Source organism: Engraulis encrasicolus, chromosome 2, assembly GCF_034702125.1.
Source record: "Engraulis encrasicolus isolate BLACKSEA-1 chromosome 2, IST_EnEncr_1.0, whole genome shotgun sequence".
Classification (NCBI taxonomy): Eukaryota; Metazoa; Chordata; class Actinopteri; order Clupeiformes; family Engraulidae; genus Engraulis; species Engraulis encrasicolus.
In genome coordinates this window covers 33,691,017-33,716,016 of record NC_085858.1, presented here as the reverse complement: position 1 = coordinate 33,716,016, position 25,000 = coordinate 33,691,017, and the positions used below count along the sequence as shown (strand labels likewise).

The 25,000-nt window shown below is 48.5% G+C and overlaps 1 protein-coding gene across 1 annotated transcript in view; it reads left to right on the top strand.

Annotated features, from left to right (window-relative positions):
- pde4a (phosphodiesterase 4A, cAMP-specific) overlaps window positions 1–25,000 on the top strand; it is a 137,819-nt gene that overhangs the window by 54,655 nt on the left and 58,164 nt on the right. The window contains exon 3 of the mRNA XM_063187220.1: window positions 24,066–24,251. Coding sequence (XP_063043290.1) covers window positions 24,066–24,251 — 186 coding nt within the window. The remainder of the gene's footprint in view (window positions 1–24,065; window positions 24,252–25,000) is intronic.

Sequence of the window (25,000 nt, the reverse complement as noted above, 5' to 3'; positions counted from 1 at the left end):
TGTAGGGAGGTGTGGTGAGGTGTGGTGTGGTGAGGTGTGGTGAGGTGTGGTGTGGTGAGGTGAGGTGTGGTGAGGTGAGGTGCGGTGTGGTGAGGTGTAGGGAGGTGTGGTGTGGTGAGGTGAGGTGAGGTGTGGTGAGGTGTGGTGAGGTGTAGGGAGGTGTGGTGTGGTGAGGTGTAGGGAGGTGTGGTGTGGTGTGGTGTGGTGAGGTGAGGTGTGGTGTAGGGAGGTGTGGTGTGGTGAGGTGAGGTGTGGTGAGGTGAGGTGCGGTGTGGTGAGGTGTAGGGAGGTGTGGTGTGGTGAGGTGCGGTGCGGTGCGGTGAGGTCAGGGGAGATGTTGTGTGGTGCAGTGTGGTGTGGTGCAGTGTGGTGTGGTGAGGTGCTGAGGGGTATGGTGTGTTGAGGTGTGTGCAGTGTCGTGCGGTGAGGTGTAGGGAGGTGTGGTGCGGTGCGGTGCGGTGCGGTGCGGTGTGGTGTGGTGAGGTGAGGTGAGGTGTGGTGTGGTGAGGTGTAGGGAGGTGTGGTGTGGTGAGGTGTAGGGAGGTGTGGTGTGGTGTGGTGTGGTGTGGTGTGGTGTGGTGAGGTGAGGTGTGGTGTGGTGAGGTGTGGTGTGGTGAGGTGAGGTGAGGTGAGGTGTGGTGTGGTGAGGTGTGGTGTGGTGTGGTGTGTTGTGGTGAGGTGTAGGGAGGTGTGGTGTGGTGAGGTGAGGTGTAGGGAGGTGTGGTGTGGTGAGGTGAGGTGTGGTGTGGTGAGGTGTAGGGAGGTGTGGTGTGGTGTAGGGAGGTGTGGTGTGGTGAGGTGAGGTGTGGTGTGGTGAGGTGTAGGGAGGTGTGGTGTGGTGAGGTAAGGTGTAGGGAGGTGTGGTGTGGTGAGGCGAGGTGTGGTGTGGTGAGGTCAGGGGAGATGTTGTGTGGTGCAGTGTGGTGTGGTGCAGTGTGGTGTGGTGAGGAGCTGAGCGGTATGGTGTGTTGAGGTGTGTGCAGTGTCGTGCGGTGAGGTGTAGGGAGGTGTGGTGCGGTGTGGTGCGGTGTAGTGAGGTGCGGTGTGGTGAGATGAGGTGTGGTGTAGGGAGGTGTGGTGCGGTGTGGTGTGGACGCGTTCAGGCTCTGCAGCTGGGCCTGAGCCTGGGGAGCTCAGACTGCTGGGATGGGAGGCAGTGGGCCAGCTGTATAAGCCTAAAGCGCTCCCGTTCGCCTTAATCTGGGGGCTGTCCTGGGTGGACGAAAAGAGGACAACATCAACAAACACAAGACCGTTATGGAGAGACAACACCGGAGCAGCACAGATGCAATTGTTTTTGTTCTTTCTTCAAGTGCACAACATGACTAACGTTTCGATGGGTTATCCATCTTCATCAAAGTCCATTATGGACTGGGATGGTTAACCCATCGAAACGTTTCTCATGTTGTGCACTTGAATAAAGTAGAAAAATAATTACGTCTGTGCTGCTCTGGTCTTGTCTCTCCAGTGAAGATTTCCTTGGATCTCTCATGTCTCATGAAGTCTCCCATGGATGCACCAGATGACAAATCAGAAACGTATGGAATGGGGCTGTAACGATATTGTATCGAACCGAGAAATCGTGATAGTCACGATAGAGTCACGATACTGTATCGTGATACAAGGAGGCAGTATCGTGATACACCCTTTCAAAGTTGTATTACCCATTAGTCCAGAAAACAACCTTATGATTTGATGTGATAGTGTTTCCAAACTTCAATGGAGATACATTTCAGAAATCGTGGGGTGTATCGAACCGTAGGTCAAAAATCGCTATACGAACCGAATCGTGAGTTGAGTATATCGTTACAGCCCTAGTATGGACTGACCTCTTTGTACAACACTATTAGGCTCATGTGCTGCAAAAAGCTTTGCAGACCTGAAATATAACGGTTAAACACTTTCAATGGGAGCATTTGGTGCATACTGTATTTATCGATTTGTCTAAAGGATTCTTGCCTTTACTAGGATAGCACAGTGTGAGAGTAGACAAGAAAGCCGTGGGAAAGAGAGGCAGGTAGGGGTCGTGAAATGACCCAGGCCAAATTCAAAGTTGAACCTCACGGTCAATGTTACGCACCAGGCAGCCAGACACACACAACCACACACACACACACGCAAACACACACACACACACAAGCACGCGCACACACTCACACACACAAACACCCACACACACCTGCACGCACCCCCCCCCCACACACACACACACACACAGGTACGCAGACTACCCCCCAACACACACACACACACAGGTACGCAGACTACCTCCCCCCCCCCCCCCCCCCCCCCCCCCCACACACACACACACACACACAGGTACGCAGACCCCCAACACACACACACACACCCACACACACACACACACACAGGTTTGCAGCATGGCAGCCAGGGTTAAATAGAGAGTCTTCAGACGAGACAGACAGACCATCCTCTGGCTGGTTAAATAGGGCCAGCCAGTCCAGTCATGCAGCAGCAGAAAACCAAAGAGCTGTAAAGGAATGAGAAGCTACATGTGGGTGGAAACCCAGCGCACTCCCTTCTCTCTTTTTCTCTTTTTTTCTTTGTCTCCTCATTCTCTCGCTCTCTCTCTCTCGCTCTCTCTGGTCTTCTGGATTCCTCTTCTCTTTCTCTCCCCCCCTTTTTTCATTTCCTGTTTGTCTATCAGTTCTCTCATCCCTCTCTCTCTCTCTCTCTCACTCTCTCTCTCTCTCTCTCTCTCTCTCTCTCTCCCTCTCTCTCTCTCTCTCTCTCTCTCTCTCTCTCTCTCTCTCTCTCTCTTTCTCCCTCCACATATGGTGTGTAATTATATGGCTTAAACGTGTAATCTGACCTGCGGAAAATGATACAATAAATGGGTGGTTAAAAGTCAAAAAGTCTCTCTCTCTCTCTCTCTCTCTCTCTCTCTCTCTCTCTCTCTCTCTCTCTCTCTCTCTCTCTCTCTGTCTCTCAATCCATCCCCCCACCTCTCTCTCTCTCTCTCTCTCTCTCTCTGTGTTTGTCTCTTTTTGTCTTCACCCACACTCTCCTTCCCACACCACCCTCCCAGCCCCACAACACCCCCACCCCCCACACACAGTGCAATCAGGCAGGTGGTGTCTGCATGTCTTGATGACAATTCAAAGTTCATGGCTTTAGTTTGTGGAGACAGAGGAAGGAGGGAGGAAGAGATGAGAATGGATTGATATAAAGATGGAGGAGAAGGAGGGATAGATAGTGACAGACAGAGGATGGGGGGAAGGGAAGAAGATAGACAGAATTAAAGATGGAGACGAAGGATAGAGGGATAGATCGTGACAGACAGTAAATAAAAGACACTCTGGCAGCAGGTAGTGAAAGATACAGAGTGGCAGTTAGCAAGAACAGCTGTTAAACACTAGGAAAAAAGGCAGTGAGAGGAGTGGAGAAGAGAGGAGAGGAGGGAGAGGGGAGGAGAGGAGAGGAGAGGAGAGGAGAGGAGAGGAGAGGAGGGGGGAGAGAAAAAGAGAGAGAGAAGGAGTTGGCAGACAGAGTGGAAGACAGATAAGACTTGAGTGATGGAACGCAAGACAGAAGGGATCGAGTATGTGATGGAGTGATTGAGAGAGTGAGAGATAATCAAGAATAGAGCGAGAGAAATGAACGAGAGCTCGCAGTATTAGAGGAATAGAATGAGAGACAGAAGGGATGGAGTGAGTTACAGAGGGAGGCAGGGAGAGAGATAATCAGGAATAGAGCGAGGGAAATGAGCCACCAGAGAATGCAATATCATTGCCAATTGTGAGCTTACACAGACGAAAAACTAGGGGATTGGCTGAGTGAAACATAGAAAACCAAAAGATGCAATGAAAGGGAATGAGAGAGGGTAAACGAAACTGAGTCTGGGAGGAGATGGAGGGGGATAGAAAGAGAGAGAAGAGGAAGAGACGGGTGACATTAGGAAGAGAAAGAGATGGGGAGAGCAAGGGGACAATCAAGAGAAAGCAAAGAGAAAAGAAAGGAAGGCAGAGACTGTGAAGGGAAAGTAGAGGATGAGGAGAGAGGAAGAGGAAGGCTGTAGAAGAAAAAGAGAGGAGGAGATTGAGATAGGAGAGAAAGGGGTAGAAAGACGGGGAGAGAGAAAAGATGGAGAAAAGAGGGCGGAGTATATAGGAGAAAAAAGAGAGGGAGATGGAAGACAGAGAGAAGATGGAAGAGAGAGACAGAGAGGGGGCAAGCACGTGGAAATAAGCATCTGTGCTTGGCAGGCGAGGACGCGGGGGCAGGAAATAACTGTCAGCCTGCATTCAGAACGCAGCTCTGTGTGGATGGGGAGAGGGAGAGGAGAGGAGAGGAGAGGAGAGAAGGATGATGAGACGGAGGAGAGGAGGATCACAGAGTGGAGAAAATTAGGAAGAGAGGAGAGCAGAAGACGATGATAATGGAGAGGAGAGATGAGGAAGAGGAGAGTAGAGGAGGACGATGTTCTGGAGGAGAGGAGGATCGCAACGGGGAGAAAATGAGGAAAGTGGGGAGGAGAGGAGGATCACAGAGTGGAGATGAGAGAGGGGGATGAGGAGATGAGGACATGGAGAAAGGGAGTGGACAAGAGGGGAGGAGAGGATGGGGATGGGGGAGAGGAGAGGAGAAAAGGAGAGAGGATGATTGCAGAGAGGAGAGGTGAGAAGAGGAGAGGAGAGGAGAGGAGAGGAGAGGAGAGGAGAGGAGAGGAGAGGAGAGGACAAGAGCGGATGGAAAGAGGAGAGTAGGAAAGAAGAGCAGAAAATGAGGAGAGGATGAGGAGAGGCGAGAAGGACATGGACAGAGGAGAGGAAAATGAGGATAAGAGATTAATCATTGACATGGGGGGGAGGAACACTTTCTTCCTTCTGTCCTCTAGAGTGCAACCCCTCCCCCATCCTCTACTCCTTTCCTTGTGTGGTACTCTGTGTACCTTTCCACCTCTTCATCTCTACCTTTCTGGTCTTTCTGGTTGATATCTGAAAGCCTGACAGCCCACCTGGGAAACTCCAACTCCCATTGTCATTGTGACACAGCACTCCACAGCACACAAGTGATCACGCAACGAAATTGCATTTTATGCCTCACCCGTGCAAGGGGGCAGTCCCCAATGGCGCCCCAAGGGAGCAGTGCGTCGGGACGGTACCATGCTCAGGGTACCTCAGTTATGGGGGAGGATGGGGGAGAGCACTGGTTAATAACTCCACCAAACTGGCAGGTTGGGAGTCGAACCGGCAACTTTTGGGCTACAAGTCTGACGGCCTAACCAGTTTCCCATGACTGCCCATTCCTCCTCCCTCTGAAGTTCTTTTTGTGTTTTCTTCCAATCTGGTCTGGTTCCAGACAGTGGGCCAGGGCCCCTGTAGATTTCCTCCTGGCCCCTGTTGTGGCCCCTGTGCTGAAGAGCCAATGACTGAATGTATTCATTTCTAACTGTGAGATGCTATACATTTTTGTATATTATATATTCATAACATTAAAAATGGATCTCTTTTGCCAATTTATGTGCCCCCCTGAAAAAAACAATGCATCCCCCCCCCCACACACACACTTCGGTGATTTTGACCTAGAACCTCTCTTGCCTCCGATCTCCTGCACTCTATTGCTTTGATTTCTCTCCTTCTCTCCATTAATCTCCATTTCTCTCCATTTCTCTCTCTCTCTCTCTCTCTCTCTCTCTCTCTCTCTCTCTCTCTCTCTCTCTCTCTCTCTCTCTCTCTGTCTCTCTCTCTCTCTGTCTCTCTGTCTCTCTGTATCTCTCTCTGCTTTTCCTTCTCTGTCTTGCTTCCCGATCTTCCTCTATGTCTTTGATCCTCCCAACTGCCTCTCTCAATCTTCCTCCCTTCCATTAGCTTTCTCTCTCTGCTCCTCTTCCTCCCCCTTCATCAGTCTTTCTGTCTTTCACTGCCCCCACTTTGTCCTCCTTTTTCTGTCTACATTTCTCCCTCTCTCCCTCTCTCCCTTTCTCCTTCTCCTTCTCCTTCTCCTTCTATTTCTCTCTCTCTCTCTCTCTCTCTCTCTCTCTCTCTCTCTCTCTCTCTCTCTCTCTCTCTCTCTCTCTCTCTCTCTCTCTCTCCTTCTCCTTCTCTCTCTCTCTCTATCTCCCCCCCCTCTCTCTCTCTCCCTCTCCACACTGTTGTCAGGATGAGCTGTTCCACTCGAAGGGCAAAGTGCTAGCTGGCTATTGCTGTGATGGAGAGTCAGGCAGCAGAGAGCCCCAGCTGCTGCTAGCAGTCAACTGAGCAGACAACCATCTCTAATGTGCGACCGATGGGGGTCCAACGGAGCAGACAAGCGGCTCTAATGTGGGTCCGATGGGGCTCAAATGCTGCTCTGATACGGGTGTATTGCACAGCACCTGTAGGACTCCCTGGGTCTAACGCTGCCCTGATATGGCTCTAATGTGGATCCGATGGGGGTCTAATGTTGCTCTGATACGGGTGTATTGCACAGCACCTGTAGCTCTCAGGGGATGGGGATGGGGATGGGGATGGGGACTGGCTTGGGGATGGGGATGGGGATGGGGATGGGGATGAGGATGGGATGAGGATGAGGATGAGGATGAGGATGTTTGGGGATGGGAATGGAGATGAGGATGGNGATGGGGATGGGGACGGGGACAGGGAAGGGGAGGGGGAGGGGGATGAGGAGGGGGGATGAGGAGGGGGATGGGAGATGAGAATGAGAATGAGAATAAGAATAAGAATGGGGATGGGATGGGATGGGGATGGGGATATGGGACTGGGGGTGGGGATGGGGATGGGGATGGGCCTGGAGGTGGGGACTGGCTTGGGGATGGGGATGGAGATGGGGATGGGGACGGGGATGGGGATGAGGATGGGGATGGGGATGAGGATGGCGATGGGGATGGGGATGGGGAAAGGGATGGGGAATGGGGGATGGGGATGGGGATGGGGATGGCGATGTGGAGGATGGGGATGGGGATGGAAATGGGGGATGGGGATGGGAGATGAGAGATGGGAGATGGGGATGGAGATGGGAGATGGGGACAGGCTTGGGGATGAGGATGAGGATGAGGATGGGGATGGGGATGGGGATGGGGATGGGGATGAGGATGAGGATGAGGATGAGGATGAGGATGAGGATGAGGATGGGGATGGGATGGGATGGGATGGGATGGGATGGGATGGGATGGGGATGGGGATGGGGATGGAAATGGGGGATGGGGATGGAAATGGGGGATAGGGATGGGGATGGAGATGGGTAGGGATGGGGATGGGGAAATGGGTCTGGGGGTGGGGATGGGGATGGGGCTGGGGCTGGAGATGGGGATGGGGATGGGGATGGGGATGGGTCTGGAGATGGGGATGGGGATGGGGATGGGGACTGGGATCGGGCTGGGGATGGAGCTGGGGATGGAGCTGGGGATGGAGCTGGAGATGGGGATGGGGATGGGGATGGAGCTGGAGCTGGAGCTGGAGCTGGGGATGGGGACGGGGATGGGGATGGGGATGGGGATGAGGATGAGGATGAGGATGAGGATGAGGACGGGGATGGGGATGGGGACGGGGATGGGGATGGGGACGGGGATGGGGAAATGGGTCTGGGGGTGGGGATGGGAATCGATGGGAGAGGTCACTGGGAGCCCACCAGGCCCATAAATCCTCCTGTCCTGCTATCTCCTCTAGACCGCCCGCTCTAATGAATCCAATCAAGCCATTTACTCCAACATCAAAGGTCTTTTAAAAGCCGGGGTATTACAGCAGCCTAATCAAATTCATTACTTTTGCTCTGTACCGTAGGGGCGTGTGAGTGTCTCTGTGTGTGAGTGGTGTGCAGTAGTTTTACATGCGCGTGTCTGTGTGTGAGTGGTGAGCGTGTGTGTGTGTGTGTGTGTGTGTGTGTGTGTGTGTGTGTGTGTGTGTGTGTGTGTGTGTGTGTGTGTGTGTGTGTGTGTGTGTGTGTGTGTGTGTGTGTGTGTGTGTGTGTGTACAAGTATGCATGTGTACACATGTGTTACATGTGTGTTTTTGTGCATGTTCGTGGGCTTGTTAAAGGAAAAAAGAAATAGTAGAATTGTCACAGTAACAAGCAGTGTATCCTTTGAAACCATGGAGATGTTTGAGTGGCAGGCAGCATATGAACCCTTGAGAACCCGGAGAGGTTATTATCCATGTATACATATCCACATGTCTATAGTGTGTTTTGTTTGTATTGTTCATACAATACACACAGACTTATTATTTACACAATATAATGAAGCATATGGGTTGTGAGGTTGTTGTACATGTGTATGCGTGTGTGTTTGTGTGTCTGTATTCTGCGTATTTACATATTCACCTGCTATCTGTTAGTGTGTGTAAAGAGACATGGCGTGTAATGCGCCTTCATATTTTTCTTTGATATGCATATGTGTTTTCTCATATGTGGATGCATCTATAAAACATATTAACCCATTTTAGCCTGATGACTCGTATATGTTGTTTGACCTTTGGTGCCTGGAGACACATATATGCTGCATTCAGGCTCTTGAAATTGTAGCTTTTTTAATACAAATGTGGGTATGTTACAGGTGAATGAACACATTCTAATGCAAGATGAGGGTCTAGGTTTAAATGCAACTTATTTAATGTTTCTATGTGCATCAGATGCTAAGATATTTAGGTTTTTATAGGCTGAGGGCAACTTTCCCAACAAAGGCTTAGGCATTCAGCAGGCGTTTTTTTGCAGGTGCTTTAGGGATCAGTGGGTTAAAACAAGTCACTGCCTCATCATACCCAGACTGCTCCAACCCCTGTAGACCTCTTCTCACTGTCTGTCTCTGTCTGCCTGTTTGTTTGTTTGTCTGTAAGCAGGATAATTCAAAAAGTTATTAACAGATTTGCATGAAACTTTGTGAAGTTGTTGGAAATGACAAAAGGAACAAATGATTACATTTTGGTTGTGATCCGAATCACGATCCAGATCCAGGATTTTAAAAAAAGATTCTTCACCATTGCGGGACAGGGCGGATTTTGACATTCAAGTTTCTAACTTCTAACTTTAAACTTAAAAAATAGGGTGTAACATAGTGAAATATTCTATCAAACAGCTTCCTTGGCGGAGGTCTGCACTCTCTGAGTGCATTTCTGGTCACTCATATTGCCTGCTCCAAGTAGCAATTCAATACATCTCACCCTTCTCTGCCATCTCATAGTGCCCCATACTGATATAGTTTACTCCATACTTTACAGAAAACGAAATCAGCATATTCATAAATACTAATGGAAATTAGCCAGTAATACTCACTCACTCTCTCTGCACATACAGTTGCAAGCAGATTGTGTGTCTTTGCATACAGTGTACAGTATGTGAACCTCTGGTTTCCACTGTAGCTGGCTGCTGCCTCATACTGCTTCTATTCCTGGTCCGTTGGTGCTTAGTCACACTGCATTGTTCCCTCCTGCTCCAGTCCTCTCCCATACTTCAATCTGCTCCACAGTTCTCCATAGTCCTTCATCGTGCACCATACTGATCCCAGTACTATTTCTAAGTACTCTTCTCTACACTGTCGGAACTGCCCTTTACTCCCTCACAGTACTCCCTATTGTACTCCTCAATACTAAACTGTGGTGGTATGGGCCTGTTGATACATACTGGCATTGGCACTACACTTATTTTATATATGCTTTATTTTACTAGGGTAGTCACATTGAGGCAGTTTCCTCTTTTCCAAGTGGGCGTTTTAGTCAATCTGGCCAGCCTGCTTGTTTAAAGTTTTTACAACAGACAAACCCAGAAAAAAACAACGCTGTCTAATCTTTGTTTGAGTGAGTCTGGTCTGATTACTTGTACATCTGTTCTTATCCCTGGAATGAACTCTTTCTATGGCTGTGGCTCTGTCTTGTTGTGAACAACGGCATCTGAAAGAGGCCAGTTAAATCCTGCAAACAACGTTTGCCAGACTTAAGTGTCATCTCCAGTAGTTGTTTGGTACTTGTATTGGTCCAAAATGATCTATTATTTATTTTCCATACTGTTCTTTATTGTGTTGTAGTCCTTCCCTGTTCTATATGACAGAGTTCTGCTCCCTCCATTCCTTTCACACTCTTCTCCATCCATCCATCCATCCATCCATCCATCCATCCATCCATCCATCCATCCATCCAGCCACTCAAGGCTCTAAATTAACTTTCTGCGTCATCAGCCAAAATGGCTAGTATGTAGATGTAAATCTTCCTAGCCAAACACACGCTCACTAATGGGTCGAAGTGGCTAGTTAGGATGGTCTTTTCTACGAGCCAAAGTGATAGTTCACCAGCATTTGGCCGGTTGGCTGGTGTTAATTTAGAGCCCTGAATCCATCCATCCATCCATCCATCCATCCATCCATCCATCCATCCATCCATCCATCCATCCATCCATCCATCCATCCATCCATCCATGGCTCTAAATGAACTTTCTTTGACACCAGCCAAAATGACTAGCAACACACACTCAGTAATGGGTCAAAGTGCCTATATGGTGGTCTCTTCTACAGTACAAGTCAAAATGATACTTCACCAGCATTTAGCCGATTAGCTGGTGTTAATTTAGAGCCGGAATCCATCCATCCATCCAGACATCTATCCAAATTAACTGTCTTTGTCAGCAGCCAAAATGGCTAATAGATTTTAATCTTCCTCGCACACACTAATGGGTCAAAGTGGCTTTTCTACCAGACAAACTGAAACATCACCAGCATTTGGCCAGTTGGCTGGTGTTAATTTAGAGCCCGGAATCCATCCATCCATCCATCCATCCATCCATCCATCCATCCATCCATCCATCCATCCATCCATCCATCCATCCATCCATCCATCCATCCATCCATTCATCCATCCATCCCTGCGTGAGGCTCCCCCCATGAGTCAGGCCTGTAGCTCATTACTCTCGTTCTCATTTTCTGCCTTTTATCCACCACTTAGCCATTGGCTCTTCAATAGGAACATGCAGCTGAGATTAGTGCAGCTCAGGCACACCCACCACTGAGCGCAGAGGGCCTTGGCTACAGTAGCGAGGCACACAATGGCCCAAGTTTTAGTAATAAAAAAGTGCCTTTCATCTCTCAATATAGGCTGCACACTCATACAGTACACACTCACACACACCCTTGGACACACTTGGACACACACGCACACCACGCACGCAGGCACGCAGGCACGCAGGCACGCAGGCACGCAGGCACGCAGGCACGCAGGCACGCACGCACGCAGGCACGCACGCACGCACGCACGCACGCACACACATGCATGTACGCACAAACTCTCTCTCTCTCTCTCTCTCTCTCTCTCTCTCTCTCTCTCTCTCTCTCTCTCTCTCTCTCTCTCTCTCTCTCACCCCCCCCTCTCTCTTTCAGCTGATGGTCAGTTCAGGCCAGCCAGAGAGCAGAGCGAGGAAAGTGAATACCGGTAACTGTGAGCCAATCCCACGCCTTGCTTGATGTCCGCAAGGAGAATCATAAACAGCGCCATTATAAAACAGCGATGCGAAGAGAGCGGCAGCTATTTCGGGTTAATTGGTGGTACTGGCTTACCTCAGACAATAGATAATTGATACTCCAGATACGTTCGTTCGTACACCCATCTGCTTATGCAACCAGTAGCGCTGTTGTTGTGGTATGATGCTCTTGCTGTGTTATACATGCCTCACTGCAGTTTATAGCCCACTCACACACAGTGTGTGTGTTATTACACAGTGATGGTCTGTGTTATCGTTGGGCTATATGCTTAGTTGCATGTTTTTGCGTGTGTGTGTGCGTGCGTGTGTGTGTGTGTGCGTGCGTGCGTGCGTGCGTGCGTGCGTCCGTGCGTGCGTGCGTGCGTGCGTGCGTGTGTGTGTGTGTGTGTGTGTGTGTGTGTGTGTGTGTGTGTGTGTGTGTGTGTGTGTGTGTGTGTCTGAAGAGTGCGCTTGACCTTGATTCCTGATTTTGACAGCAAAAAAACAGTTTGGAACAATTCCCTTAAACAACACAGGGGTGAATTTCTCAAAACCAAAGTTGCTTACTACACTAGCTACTTTGTTGTTTTCAATGCATTTTCCCATTGGCAACTACTGAAGTTGCTAACAGGCTAAAAACTTCTCTTTTGAGAAACTCACCCCAGAATTCTTACTTACTTCCGATGTCTGCGATGTTGCTTATCAGTGATATTTTGTCTCTGGTCTGTGTCTGTGTCTGTGCCCATTACTATGGCTGCTGCTGTACTGTGTGTGCATGATGCAGCTTGTTAGACCAGGCTGTTGACAGGCTCCCTCCTAAGTTTGGCATTGGACTTTTTTTTAGTGGTGGAGAGGATACATTCAACCTGGTCAATCAAGTGCTGGTGTGAGAGCGTGTGTGTGTGTGTGTGTGTGTGTGTGTGTGTGTGTGTGTGTGTGTGTGTGTGTGTGTGCATGTGTGTGTGCATGTGCATGTGTGTCAGTATGTGTGTCTGTGTGTCTTTATCTCTCTGCACTATGTGTGTATTTGTCTATGTGTATGTGTGTATTTTTATTTTATTTATTTATTTGTTACAAGGATGGCCCCTTGAGATGTGCCATCTCATTTTCGAGGGGGTCCTACTGACAGTACAGTACAAAAACAAAAAAACAAAACAAAACAGTAGACATAGACACACACACTCACTCATTCACTCAGTGGCGTTGCTCTCCAAACTACCCCACCACCCAACATGCTACAATAGTATGGTTTACAAGATGCCATTAGTTGTTAAAGAAATCATATGAATGAAAAGAAAAATGAAGAAGAATGAGAAGAAAGAGGGCAAAACAAGACAACAGAAAACCCAAAAAACACAAAAACAAAACAGACCGTAACCAGAAACAAACAAACAAAAACCCGACCCAGCAACTAAGGCCTTTCAGAAACAAGAGCAGGATGTTTCAAAGTAAGTGATTAAAGATGATCTAAAAATATAAAGGGAAGTGATGGACCTAAATGAAGAGGGAAGGCTATTCCAAACTGATGGAGCTTTGAATTTAAATGCTCTGCGACCGATTTCCTTTCTAATTCTGGGTGTCACTAAGAACAGATGGTCAATGTTACGTAGGCTATAGTCAGAGCTTAGGGGGGTTAGTAGCTCTTTCAGGTAAGGAGGGGACTGTGTGTGTATACATTTAAAAATGAGAATTGACCAGTGGAGCTTTCTTCTATTCTTGGGTGCAGGCCAGTTCAAGGCTTCATACATTGTACAGTGATGTACATTATGACGGCTCTCATTACAGACGGCCTTCTCTTCTTCCTGGGCTTTCTTCTATCTCTCACCCTGTCTCTTTGCACACACACACACACACACACACACACACACACACACACACACACACACACACACACACACACACACACACACACACACACACACACACACACACACACACACACACACACACACACACACACACACACACACACACTTTATCTGTGGACTGCGTTCCCCAGTGACTGCTATCTCTTGGGAATTGTGCTCTGTCTGTCCTCAGAGACTGTGTGTGTCTGGGTTTGTGTGTGTGTGTCGTTGTGTGATCAGTGCAGTGTTTATGGATGTGTATTTGTATGAGAGTGTGTGCCTTGCATACAGTGTGTCTGTTTGTGTGTGTGTGTGTGTGGTGTGTGTGTGTGGGGGGGGGGGGTCCGTGCATGTGTTCAAAATTATTGCAGGTGTGCAGACAGTTTGAATAACTGTAAATGTGTGTTTTTGTGTGTGTGTGCGTGCGTGCGTGTTTGCCTGTGTGTGTCTGTGTGTTCATAGTCGGCCACAGTGTGGACAGGAAAACTCTGAAGGACAGTCTATGTATATGCTCCTTTGTGTGTGTGTGTGTGTATGCGTGTGTGTGTGTGTGTGTGTGTGTGTGTGTGTGTGTGTGTGTGTGTGTGTGTGTGTGTGTGTGTGTGTGTGTGTGTGTGTGTGTGTGTGTGTGTGTGCGTGTGTGTGTGTGTTTGTGTTTGTCCGTGCGTGTGTGTTTGTCCGTGTGTGTGTGTGTGTGTGTGTGTGCGTGCGCGTGTTCACAGTCGACCGGCTTCATGCACATAGCATGTGGACAGAGAAAGTCTGAAGGACTCTCTCTATATATACTCCTGTGTGTGTGTGTGTGTGTGTGTGTGTGTGTGTGTGTGTGTGTGTGTGTGTGTGTGTGTGTGTGTGTGTGTGTGTGTGTGTGTGTGTGTGTGTGTGTGTGTGTGTGTGTGTGTGTGTGTGTGTGTGTGTGCGTGTGTCTGAGCACTGGCCCAGTGATGTAAGAAACAGTAATGTATGCATGCAAATGTGGCATATGTGGATGTGTGATGCTTGTTTCTTTCTGCGAAGCCTAAGTCCGCTTTTTGCGCATTAATTATTTATGTAAAATAATTGCCTAGTTTCGAGGTGCATTAGTGTTTTTTTGCCTCCCGATTGCGCTAAATTAGCCATGCAAATTAAATCTCTCTCTGCTTTTCTCTCTATCCCTCACTCTCTCCTTTTCTCTCTCCCTCTCTCCCTCCCTCCCGCTGTTTCTCTCTGTCTCTTCCGATTTGTATTTTTAAACTGCCCCCAAATCTTCTGAGGCATGAGCCAGCTGCATGGTGCACATGTTTCCTTGTTGTAGGAGACAACTGGGCCCCTTCCACAGAGCCACGTTCTGGCACCCCAGAGCTGTGCTTAGAGAGAGAGGGAGAGAGAGAGAGCACCCCAGAGCTGTGCTTAGAGAGAGAGGGAGAGAGAGAGAGCACCCCAGAGCTGTGCTTAGAGAGAGAGGGAGAGAGAGAGAGCACCCCAGAGCTGTGCTTAGAGAGAGAGGGAGAGAGAGAGCACCCCAGAGCTGTGCTTAGAGAGAGAGGGAGAGAGAGAGAGCACCCCAGAGCTGTGCTTAGAGAGAGAGGGAGAGAGAGAGAGCACCCCAGAGCTGTGCTTAGAGAGAGAGGGAGAGAGAGAGAGCATCCCAGAGCTGTGCTTAGAGAGAGAGGGAGAGAGAGAGCACCCCAGAGCTGTGCTTAGAGAGGGGGAGATGAAGAGATAGATATGAGGGAGATAGGGAGATAGAGAGATAGAGCGATGGGGGGATTAAGAGTGATAGATAGACACAGACAGAGAGAGAGAGAGAGAGAGAGAGAGAGAGAGAGAGAGAGAGAGAGCAACAGATCGAGAAAGGGAAAGAGCAGTGGGTACGTGTAAAGAGAGGGAGACAGAGAGAGAAATACAAAGAGATGTGGAGGACGAAAGTCCTTTTGAAAAGGGTTCAAAATGGAGCCGTGGGGTCTGGGGTGCCCCATAGACAAATGGCTGAGACAGAACAGACGGAAAAGAGAAGAGAAGAGAAGAGAGGAGAAGAGAAGAGAAGAGAAGAGAAGAGAAGAGAAGAGAAGAGAAGAGAAGAGAAGAGAAGAGATGAGAAGAGAAGAGAAGAGAAGAGAAGAGCGGATAAACAGAGCAGAGGAGAGGGAGGGAGATGAAACAAACAAAAAGTGAAGAGAAGAGAAGAGAAGAGAAGAGAAGAGAAGAGAAGAGAAGAGAAGAGAAGAGAAGAGAAGAGAAGAGAAGAGAAGAGAAGCTGCATGCAGCAGTGGCGGCACAGTGGCGGCGAGAGCCATCCTCCCCCTGCTGCCTTCATCCCTTTCTTCTGGGGCTGAGTCACCAGCAGACACACACAGAACACACTACAAGAGAAGAGGCAGAGAGGCTGAGCAACCACATAGAGGAACACAGAAGAACACAGCGACAAAAGAAGAGAGAGAGAGCGAGAGAGAGAGAGAGAGAGAGAAGTAGTGCAAAGCAGAAAGAAAAGGGTGAGGTAGAAAAGGTAAAAATGTCATAGAGAAAGAAGGCAAGAACAGAAAGACAGAGAGAAAGGATAAAAATATGAGACAGAAAGAAAGAAAGGAGAGTGGAAAAAATGAGGAGAGAGGAAAGTGGTGAGCAGAGGATTTGAACATATAAATGTCAGAAAATGAGAGAGAGAGAGAGAGAGAGAGAGAGAGAGAGAGAGAGAGAGAGAGAGAGAGAGAGAGAGAGAGAGAGAGAGAGAGAGAGAGACAGAGATAGAGATAGAGATAGAGATGGAGACATAGACAGGAGAGAGAGAGAGAGAGAGAGAGAGAGAGAAGAGAAGAGAAGGGATAGGGGGAGCAAGCAGTGAGCAGAAAGGAATGGTAGATGGAAATGGAGAGACAGAGAATAGAGAGAATAGAGGACAAAAGAAGGAGAAATGTAGATGAGGATGAGGAGGTTGTACAGTACGTGTGGAATAGACTGGTTGAGGAGGCAGCATCTTGTTGCCATTGTTTGTTTCTGTGTGCCATGTTTCAGATGACGCCTGCTGCTGGGTGCTCCCTTCAATTTATGCCGCAGCTTTCAACTTGCCTCCTTCAAATGACTTTCCTTCTTTCTTTCTTTCTTTCTTTCTTTCTTTCTTTCTTTCTTTCTTTCTTTCTTTCTTTCTTTCTTTCTTTCTTTCTTTCGCCTCTTTTTTCTGACTTAATTTCCTCCTTTCACAAACTGTTTTTGTGTGTGTTTAGGAACATGTTTGTGTATATGCACACACATGCACATGCACACACATACACACTCAGACGGACATACACACACACGTATATGCTACATACACATTAGCACAAACACACACGCACGCACGCACGCACGCACGCACGCACGCACGCACGCACGCACGCACGCACGCACGCACGCACGCACGCACGTACCTGTACGCAGGTACAAACACACACACACACATACACACATACGCACACACACACACACATTCGCATGCACACACATGCGCACGCACACACACACACACACACATACACACACAAATTCAGGCACACGCGCATAAATATAAAGTGGCACAAAAAGTGCAAATGCATGCATGTGCTATAAACATGCACATAAAAAACACACATATATTACATACATATATTACACACATACAGTACACACACACACACACACACACACACACACACACACACACACACTCACACACACACACACTCACACATACACCAACACGCTCAAACACACACACACACACAGACGCACACACACGCACACAGACACACACACACACACACACACACACACACATACACCAACACGCTCAAACACACACACACACTCACACACACACACACACACACACACACACACACACACACACACACACCACACACACACACACACACACACACACACACACACACACACACACACACACACATAAATATTGGCCCTCACAAATATGCACATAAATGAAGGCACAAACGCACACACACACACACACACACACACACACACACACACACACACACACACACACACACACACACACACACACACACACACACACACACACACACACACACACACACACATAAATATTGGCCCTCACAAATATGCACATAAATGAAGGCACAAACGCACACACACACACAAACACGCTCAAACACACACACACACACACACACACACACACACACACACACACACACACACACACACACACACACACACACACACACAAACACGCTCAAACACACACACACACACACACACACACACACACACACACACACACACACACACACACACACACACACACACACACACACACACACGCATATAGTATAATAAATATAATAATATAATATGGACACACACATGCGTAACACAAACGCACACGCACACACACACACACACACACACACACAGACACACGCATATACACATAATAAATAATAATAAATATAGGACACACACATGCGTCACAAAAGCGCACACACACACACACACACACACACACACACACACACACACACACACACACACACACACACACACACGCATATACACACATAATAAATATACGTATATACACACACATGCGTCACACAAACGCACACGCACACTCGCAAAAGGTCAGTTCAAATGCTTTTCCTCAGAATGATGTCAAAACATTATTCCAGGGTTGGAAATTAGACTGACAAAAAGCTGCCTGTTCAGCACGTTGTGTTGTGTTGTGGCTCTGGCTGAACTGGGGGAGAAATACGGCCTGGGCACTTTTGACTCAAAGGGCCCCCTAATTAACGGCAAAGAAAGGACTCACCGGTGGGCCCGCACCCTTGTGGGCAAATATTTACAGATTAAAAAAAAAAAAAAACATTTCTGAAAAAAGGGGCCCACATGGGTGTGGGGCCCACCGGGAAATGCCCACTTTGCCAGATGGCCAGTCCAGCCCGGGTTGTGTTCCTGGCTGTGTTTGACGGTCAGTGGTGCTACAGTACAGCAGCATTGCACGCAGGGAAGCCGACAGGGGTGGGGAGGTGGGGGGGGGACAAAGGGATCAGGGACAGAGGGGGCCTACTTACATTATATGTATTGGATGGAGGGCCCTTTCAAGTGGCTTTGCCCCGGGCCCGGCAAAAGCTGTCAGCGGCCCTGATTGTACAGCACTGCCATGTCTCGTGTCCTTTAGGAGAGCAGAGGTGCTGCGGTTGTTGGGGAAATAAAAAGAGTGTTTGACAATGCAACACACCATGCTTCAGGCACTCAGAATATGTAAACACACAAACATGTGCATGCACGCACGCACACATGCATGCACGGACACACACAAATAAACGCATGCACGCACGCATGCACACGCATGGCCGCTGACAGCTTTGACTGGGCCTAGGACAAAGTCATCTGAAAGGGCCCCCTCACCCAATACATACAATGTAATGATGACCAAATTCTGCCCCAACGCTTCGCCCTGGGCCCGGGACAACTGACCCCATTGTCCCCCCCTGTCGACTTCCCTGCACACATGCCTGCACGCATACATGCACACGCATCATGCTCCAGGCATGCACTCGGAAAACATAAACATTTAGAGAGAGGGGGTGAGTCACATCATCGTCCTTCTACTTCTTTTTTTTCATTGCCTCGATCTTTTCTTATTTTAGTCTGCGCTCTCTCTCTCCTTGATCCGAGTCCCTCCTCTTCATCTCTTCATATCTCTCTCTCTCTCTCTCTCTCTCTCTCTCTCTCTCTCTCTCTCTCTCTCTCTCTTCTCATTTTTCTCTTTCTGTTTTCTTCAGTCTTCCCCCACTCTGTAATAACTGTATACCCTGCCCTGGCCCATCTTGCGCAACTGACTTTGGGCTGCAGCTGTAAACGATTACTCTTCCTGTTGCCACCAGAGGAACTCTGTCAGTATTGAGATAAGAGAGAGAGAGAAAGAGAGAGAGAGAGAGAGGGAGAGAGAGAGAGAGAGAGAGAGAGAGAGAGAGAGAGACAGACAGAGAGAGACAGAGACAGAGAGAGAGAGAGAGAGAGAGAGAGAGATAAAGAGAGACGGCTATAGAAAAACAGAGGGAGGAAGAGAGAGATGGGAGCCCTGCACTCTTGACTTGATGGTGGGGAACTTAAAACCTGTGAAGCGTGTGACACTGAAACAGTGTGAAATGCAGAAACGGCGCGGTGACTTAAGAATGCAAGTGTGACAGAGGAACCTGCGGATTCCTGAGAAAAAAAAAACGTTATACACCATGAGAAGAGGGACCTGCTCAGACTAGTGAGAGGCTGACGGCTCATGAGTGTGTGTGTGTGTGTGTCTGTATGTGTGTGTGTGTGTGTGTGTGTGTGTGTGTGTGTGTGTGTGTGTGTGTGTGTGTGTGTGTGTGTGTGTGTGTGTGTGTGTGTGTGTGTGTGTGTGTGTGTGTGTGTGTGTGAGAGAGAGAGAGAGAGAGAGACAGACAGATAAAGAGAGAGAGAGAGGGAGAGATGGTGAGAGGGAGAGGTGTGATTGCGTCATGTGTTTGAGTAAGAGAGAGAGAGAGAGAGAGAGAGAGAGAGAGAGAGAGAGAGAGAGAGAGAGAGAGAGAAAGAGAGAGAGAGGAGAAGTGTGTTTATGTGTTTGTGCTTTAGAGAAAGAGTGGGGTAGGGGGGGAGGTTGCTTCCTTAACAGGAGATGGTAAATAGCTGAGAAGTTTTGACCAGAAACAAACTGACGCGATGTGGAAAAGAAGAAGCTGCTGGTAGTGGTGGTGGGACGTCCCTACTGTGTGTGTGTGTGTGTGTGTGTGTGTGCGTGCACGTGTGTCTTTGTGTGTGTGTGTGTGTGTGCGTGTGCGTGTGCTTGTGTGTGTGTGTGTGTGCGCGCGCGTGTGTATGTGCACATGTGCGTGTGGTTAGAATGTAGCCTCTTAGCACACACACATACACACACACAGGCAGGCACGCATGCACGGACGCACACAAGCACGCACGCACATGCACGCGCACCCTTACCAGTCTCAACAAGAGCAGCATAAGTGAGGAGCTTAGCACAACACAGCACAGCTCAGCACAGCGCAGCACAGGGTAGCACAGCATGTGATCACTCGGAGTTCATGGCTGTGATCTGAGAACCGATAAGGCCTCTCATTACAAAACTCACAGCCGATTCAAGAGACCAGCCAGCCACACATGCGGAGATACAGAAGGATTAACAAACTCAAAGAGAGTTTTGGAGAGAGAGGGGATTCCTTAGCCGAGCGAGGGAACATGAGCCACAGGCTGGATGCATGTGTGCTACTGTAGCCTATCATTGATGACAAGAGGCCAGCCAGTCACACATTTGGAGAGGATTTCATGAACTTAAGAGGTGTTTTGTTTTTAGAGGGGACTCCTTAGTCAAGCCACACAGGACACAGGACACAGGACAAGGACACTGGGCTGAGTGCATGTGTACAGTGTTGTCTGCAGTCCATACATTATTGGTGCAGACAGAGGACAGAGGGGCCCAGGACAACTGAGGAACGTCATTGGCAGTGTCACTCTCTCTCTCTCTCTTGCGGAGGGAAACAGGAGACGGAGGAATCGCTCGTTACTCATGTCATGTCAGTGCTAGTGCTACGGTACTGGGTGCTGCTGACTGAGAGGCTGCATGAAACGGAGCTTTGTGTTCGGGCGAGCCGTTTTATTTTAATCGGAGGTACCGGGGGATTGAGGATTGAGAAAAGCTTTTACCAGGGCTTTTACGGAGAGCAGAGGAGAGGCTGCTGGCATAAAGTTGGCACAGATGCACTGCCCCATTGTTGCCGCAGCTGAGTGTACAGGTTTGGGCAAGATGTTTCAGCACAAGTACTGCTGAGGATTGTGAAAGGGTTGGGTTTTGTTTTTTTTAACCACTGTGACGTTCGTGCAAAGTTGGCTTAGACTCACACACACATATACAGTGTCAGACTGGTCTACAATGGCATACAAGTGTGGATTGTGAGAGGTTTTTTCAAGAACAAAGTTGGTGTAAAAAGTTGGTGTGGACTTCTACAGTGTCAAGCATAGTGTGTCATTGCCTTTGGGCTGCAATGGCACAGAAGTTCTCTGGATTGTGAAAGGTTTTTTGTGAAAGAGCAACGTTGGAACGGTGGAAAGTTGGCATAGACTTGCAATACATTGCAATTACAGTGCCACTGGACCGCAAATGGCACAGAAGAAGCTAGTCTGGCAGATCGGGGTGGAGGAGGGAGAGGCAGTGGAGTGCCCGCTGGCTAATGCCTTCGCCCCGTACGATTCGGCGGTCAGCCCCTCGTTTGACTCGGTTGGCTCAGAGCAAAGCCGCAGCAGCACGTGTAGCGGGGGAGGCAGTGTTGGCGGCGGCTGTGGCAGTGGCTTCTTTAGACGCATGAGGCTGAACCGCAGCATTCACGAACGCAGCCGATCGGTGCACTTTGGCTTCAGGTATTACTGGATGTAGATTTACACACACACTCTGCGTTGACACATTCACACACAGACACACACGCAAGCATGCATACACACAAGCATGCATACACACGCATGATCACGCACACACACACACACACACACAAGCATGCATTCACACACACACACGCACGCGCACACACACACACACACACACACAAGCATGCATACACACACACACAAGCATGCACACACACACACACACACACACACACACACACACACACACACACACACACACACACACACACACACACACACACAAGCAGGCATGCACACACACGCACACACACACACTCACACACACACACACACACACACACACACACACACACACACACACACACTATGATATTTACATTCATATTTTATTCATATTTGTTTTATGTTTATCTATCTAAATAGCTCCCCCATCCCTTTCCCATATGACTCCTCCAGCAAACTAGCGTATTTAGTTGGAGGCTCTTGCAGTGTGTGTGTGTCTGTGTGTGTGTGTGTGTGTGTGTGTGTGTGTGTGTGTGTGTGTGTGTGTGTGTGTGTGTGTGTGTGTGTGTGTGTGTGTGTGTGTGTGTGTGTGTACGTGTGTGCGTGCATGCGTGTGTGCGTGTGTATTTCAGTACTTGTGCGTGTGCATACAGTACGTATCTTAATTAATTGAAACAGACTTGAAAGTGTGTTATGTCGCCGTGAAGAACTCCTCACATTACCAGGCAGAGAGAGACACATATACAGTAACACACTCTGGACTATCAGAACAGCCATGTGTGAGTGTGCTGTAAGATTATGAGTCCTTTTAGCCTGTGATAAGGCGAGCACAGGGCCACCAGGATGTGTTAGATAGAACACACAGGTCACTCTGGGGAGCATGGAGCCAAGGCCTAGCTAAATTAGCATGCGTCTCTCTCTCTCTCAAGGTGTCCCGTTTGACCTTGTGAGAAGCGAGAGGTGCCGCATTATAAAGTCATCGTACTCCCACAGTGTTTTCGCCGCTGCCACCGCAGATGGCTGTGAAAAGATAACCAGTAAGCTGGCCGTAATTGCTTCATACCGTTCGTGCTGCTGTGTGGAGGGAAATCCTTTAATTAAAGAAACAGTTTTGTCAAGATTGAACTTTGAACTTTTATTTAATGTTGTACAATGCACAGAATGGTAAATGCACATAGACCTCATATTACATAATACATACATACCATGTCAACCAAATACAAGTCATAGAATTTCTTTTCTGTTTAGAGAGGGCAAAGAAATAGGGCTTTCTAAGGAGAAGTGCACCACAACATATACCTACCCACAGTGACTTTGACGAGAAAATGGCTCATAGCTACAAATTGCGCTAAGTGAAGTTAATTGCAACACTTTTCAATGTACAATTTTCCATTACTCTCCCGGAGAAGAAATTTCCATTGAAGGACAAAAAAAACAAAAAAAACGGTCCTAGTCGTGAGTGACTGCGTGCTTTCCACAAAAAAACCTGTCGAAATAATGTTTGTCAGAGATGATTTTGTGCCGCGAGACGCGCACCATAATGAGGAATCAAATCAATTTCTTTCTTTTTTTGTCTGGGCTTGTCCTGAGGCTGCTGATATCGTGTTTCGTTTCGTCTCGTCTCGTTTCGCTGGCATGCGTTCGGTTCGCCTCAGCAGTCAAAGCTTGCTCAGAGATTCTGCCAGCGTGTCCTGATGCATCGCCGGCCATGATTCGTTTTGTGTGTGTGTGTGTGTGTGTGTGTGTGTGTGTGTGTGTGTGTGTGTGTGTGTGTGTGTGTGTGTGTGTGTGTGTGTGTGTGTGTGTGTGTGTGTGTGTGTGTGTGTGTGTGTGTGTGTGTGTCTGTGTTCTACTGGGCCCCGCCGCTGAAAACATAATGGGTTCACAGACAGAGACCTCTAGAGTATTCGGATAGTAATCAAAGCCCTCTAACTCACTTGCTCTCTTGTCCTACGTACCTCTTTTCTTTCGCGGTCTCCCTGTCTGTGACACTCTTTTGTCAGCATGTTCCCTATAGTGCTGCTCATGCTCATGATTTTTCTTATCTTTTCTTTCTCTTTTTTTCTCTTTTCCCTTTCCCCCCCTTTACTACCGCTTCATTTCTATCCTATCACCTCTCTATCACTATCACTATCTCTCTCTCTTGCTCTCTCTCTCTCTCTCTCTCTCTCTCTCTCTCTCTCTCTCTCTCTCTCTCTCTCTCTCTCTCTCTCTCTCTCCATTTCTCCCTCTCTCTCTCTCTCTCTCTCTCTCTCTTCATTTCTCCCCCCCACCCTCTCTCTCTCTTTATTTCCATCCTCCCCCCTCATTATATCTCTCTATATTTCTCTCTCTCTCTCCATTTCTCCCTCTCTCTCTCTCTCTCTCTCTCTCTCTCTCTCTCTTCATCCCCCCCCCCATTTCTCCCTCTCTCTTCCTCCGCTGCAGTTTCGATGGAGAGAATGGGCCTTCCCCGGGCCGCAGTCCCATGGATTCGCAGGCGAGTCCGGGCCTGGTGCTGCACCCGTCCTTTCCGCAGAGCCAGCGGCGGGAGTCCTTCCTCTACCGCTCCGACTCCGACTACGAGGTCTCCCCCAAGACCATGTCCCGCAACTCCTCCATCAACAGCGAGTGGTGAGGCCCGCGCCCCACACTAACCGTATACCGTATAACTGGGTATAATATTACATACATGTACTCAGAGACTATGAGTTGTCCCCCAACACTATGTCCTTCAACTCCTCCATCAACAGCGAGAGGTGAGGCCTGGGTCCCAAACCAACCCTCTGGCAGTGTTGATTTCTATGGGCATAAAACTGCAGAGAAAAACGCCAAATGGCCGATTTTTCCCGTTTTTACCCGCAGATAGCCATTGCCAATGGCAACTGCCTGATCTGGCAACACTGCCATCTGGTACAATACCATCCATAGGGCACAATATTATATTGTGGTACAATATTACATACATTGTTATAGGCTACATGTATGACGTAGGGTATAGTAAGGTAGAATGTTAAGCCTATGTAATTGTAGTAGGGTATAATAGTACATAGGCCTACATGTACTCAGAGACTATGGAGTGTCCCCCAAGACCATGTCCCTCAACTCCTCCATCAATAGCAAGAGGTGAGGCCTGGGTCCAACACTATCCATCTCGCTATGGGCAGCATTGCCTCATGGTTATGGAGTTATGGAGGATACTTAGAGCTGGTTTTACCAAAAAGCAAGGCTTTTCAGATTGTGCAAGGCAGCATAGTATTTCTGCAGGCTGTCAGGGCTCTAAATTACTGTAACACATAGTGAAAATTCATTTTGGCTTGGCAGAGTAACACTAGCCACTTAGCAATTCCTTTTCCTAAACAAAATAAAACATGCATTGTATC